The sequence below is a fragment of the Ursus arctos genome, unplaced genomic scaffold, assembly GCF_023065955.2.
Source record: "Ursus arctos isolate Adak ecotype North America unplaced genomic scaffold, UrsArc2.0 scaffold_22, whole genome shotgun sequence".
NCBI classification, from domain to species: domain Eukaryota; kingdom Metazoa; phylum Chordata; class Mammalia; order Carnivora; family Ursidae; genus Ursus; species Ursus arctos.
Genome location: NW_026622897.1, coordinates 53,196,512 through 53,198,607, shown reverse-complemented (window position 1 = coordinate 53,198,607; position 2,096 = coordinate 53,196,512). Strand labels below are relative to the sequence as shown.

Genomic DNA, 2,096 nt, shown 5'->3' with positions numbered 1-2,096 from the left:
ATGTGATCACAATTATCTTCACAGTCTTGTGAGACTTGGGATTTACAACTTAAAAATTGAATAGAAAAATCCTTTATGCTTTATCTATGAATTTAGGAAAGAAAATCATTATTTTATTACAATGGAGGAGAAACACCTAGGACTGTATTTTGAAATTTATTGTTCTATCTGGGAGATACTTCTCCCTCTATTTTATTGACATTTGTGAGGAGACCAAGTTACACCTATGAGTCAGGGTTTCCCAACATTCTTTGGGTCCCGGAGACATGTCATTCTGGTGATGGCTGCTTTGACATCCTTGTTCCTCAGTGTGTAGATGAGAGGGTTGAGGACAGGGGTGAGGACAGCATAGACCACGTTGCCCATGACGTGGAAGTCGAGGGGCAGGTCGGCCCTGTAGGCCACATAGGCGATGGCAATGGATGAGTAGTAGGTACCAACTACCAGGAGGTGGGAGCTGCAGGTGGAGAAGGCTCTTGAGCGTCCTTCTCGGGAGCTGATACGAAGCACCGAGGCCAGGATGTGGGCATAGGAGAGAAGCACCAGGAGAAAGGGCAGGAAGGATACCACCATGGCGATGCAGAAGCCCATGAAGGTCTGGGGCGTGGTGTCAGAGCAAGAGGCCTGGACCACAGCTAAGTGGTCACAGAAGCAGTGATAGATGTGAGCAGTGTTGTCAAAAGCCAAGTGGGAAGTCTGCACCACTGCGGGGATGGGCAGGAGGAAGGCAGTGAGCCAGGCACAGGTTGCTAGGGCGACATTGGTGTGCGGGGTCATGAGGACACGGTAGCGCAGGGGGCGGCAGATAGCCACGTAGCGGTCATAGGCCATGACCACCAGGATGAAGGCTTCTGAGCAGGAGAAGCTGTGGAAGAGGTACATCTGCAGGAAGCAGGCGGGGAAGCTGAGGAATCGGTCCCCAAGCCAGAGGAGGGACAGCATCTTGGGGACAGTGGTCGTGGTGAAGAGGATGTCCAGAGCTGAAAGATTGATCAGGAAGAAGTACATGGGCTTGTGGAGTCTGGTATCTGTCACCACAGCCACCAGGATCAGGGTGTTTCCCAGCAGGATGAGCAAGTAGAGGAGGAGAAAGACAAAGAAGATAGGAAGAAAGAGGGATTTGGGCAGAGAGGGAATGCCCACCAGGTAGAAGATGGTTGAGGAGTGCCCTGATCCATTACAGGCTGTGGTCTCCATGGTGGGTTAATCTGGATGCCCAGGAAGTAGGTAGTGGAAACATCTGGGAACCAAGCACATCTGGAAATCAGAACAATCAGTGATTCTGGAATGATAATTATGTGATGGTCACTGTATAATTAAGGTAACCCTCTTTTCTTTTATAACCAAGTATGGAAAAAGTATCTACAATATGCAACCATGCGTTACATGCTGGGTATATAGTAGACAGGTGAACAAGACAGACGGTCTCTAACTTTATGGAGCTGATTCTAGTGATAGAAAGAGACACTAAGCAATGAACCACATCATTATTTAATTACAGCTGTGTTAAGTATTACGGAAGAATTCTGCTGCTCCCCTTTCCCGTGTCCCATATAATCCTTTCTGGGGATATCAGCTGTCTTAAACCATGCCCCTAAGCTCCTTCCTTTTTTGGCATTTGCTTTAAGTTTTTAAAAAGTGACATCTTTGAGGTGTCTGGGTAGTTCAGTCATTAAGCATCTGCCTTCGGCTCAGGGCGTGATCCCGGCGTTCTGGGATCGAGCCCCACATCGGGCTCCTCTGCTGGAAGCCTGCTTCTTCCTCTCCCACTCCCCTTTCTGGTGTTCCCTCTCTCGCTGGCTGTCTCTCTCTCTGTCAAATAAATAAAATCTTTAAAAAAAAAAGTGACATCTTTGTCACCAAGTAGCTAGGGAGGGCTGATTTCTCCAAGGTTTATAGCAGCATGCTGTCTTCCCATCATAATTATTAATCAGGGAATGGCTCCTTTCTCCTATCTCCAATCTCCATCTAAACTGAGTACAGCAGATCCTGACTCTGGGTGTGGGGCTCTTTGTTAGGTTACGGTGAAGGGAGTGACACTTAAATGCTCCTGATGGGAAGAATCATTCCCGATGAGAATCAGAACTGACACTGGA

General features: G+C 47.9%; 1 protein-coding gene across 1 annotated transcript; it reads right to left on the bottom strand.

The window, feature by feature from the left end:
* Nucleotides 1-231: 231 nt before the first annotated feature.
* On the bottom strand, nt 232-1,197 carry LOC113269530 (olfactory receptor 2AT4-like). Its single transcript, XM_026518405.3, has one exon. The coding sequence runs from the start codon at nt 1,195-1,197 to the stop codon at nt 232-234; it is 966 nt and encodes a 321-aa protein (XP_026374190.2).
* Nucleotides 1,198-2,096: the final 899 nt, after the last annotated feature.

Bases quoted from the DNA above. Each gene is read 5' to 3' on its own strand.
- LOC113269530 (XM_026518405.3), bottom strand. From the start codon at position 1,197: ATGGAGACCACAGCCTGTAATGGATCAGGGCACTCCTCAACCATCTTC.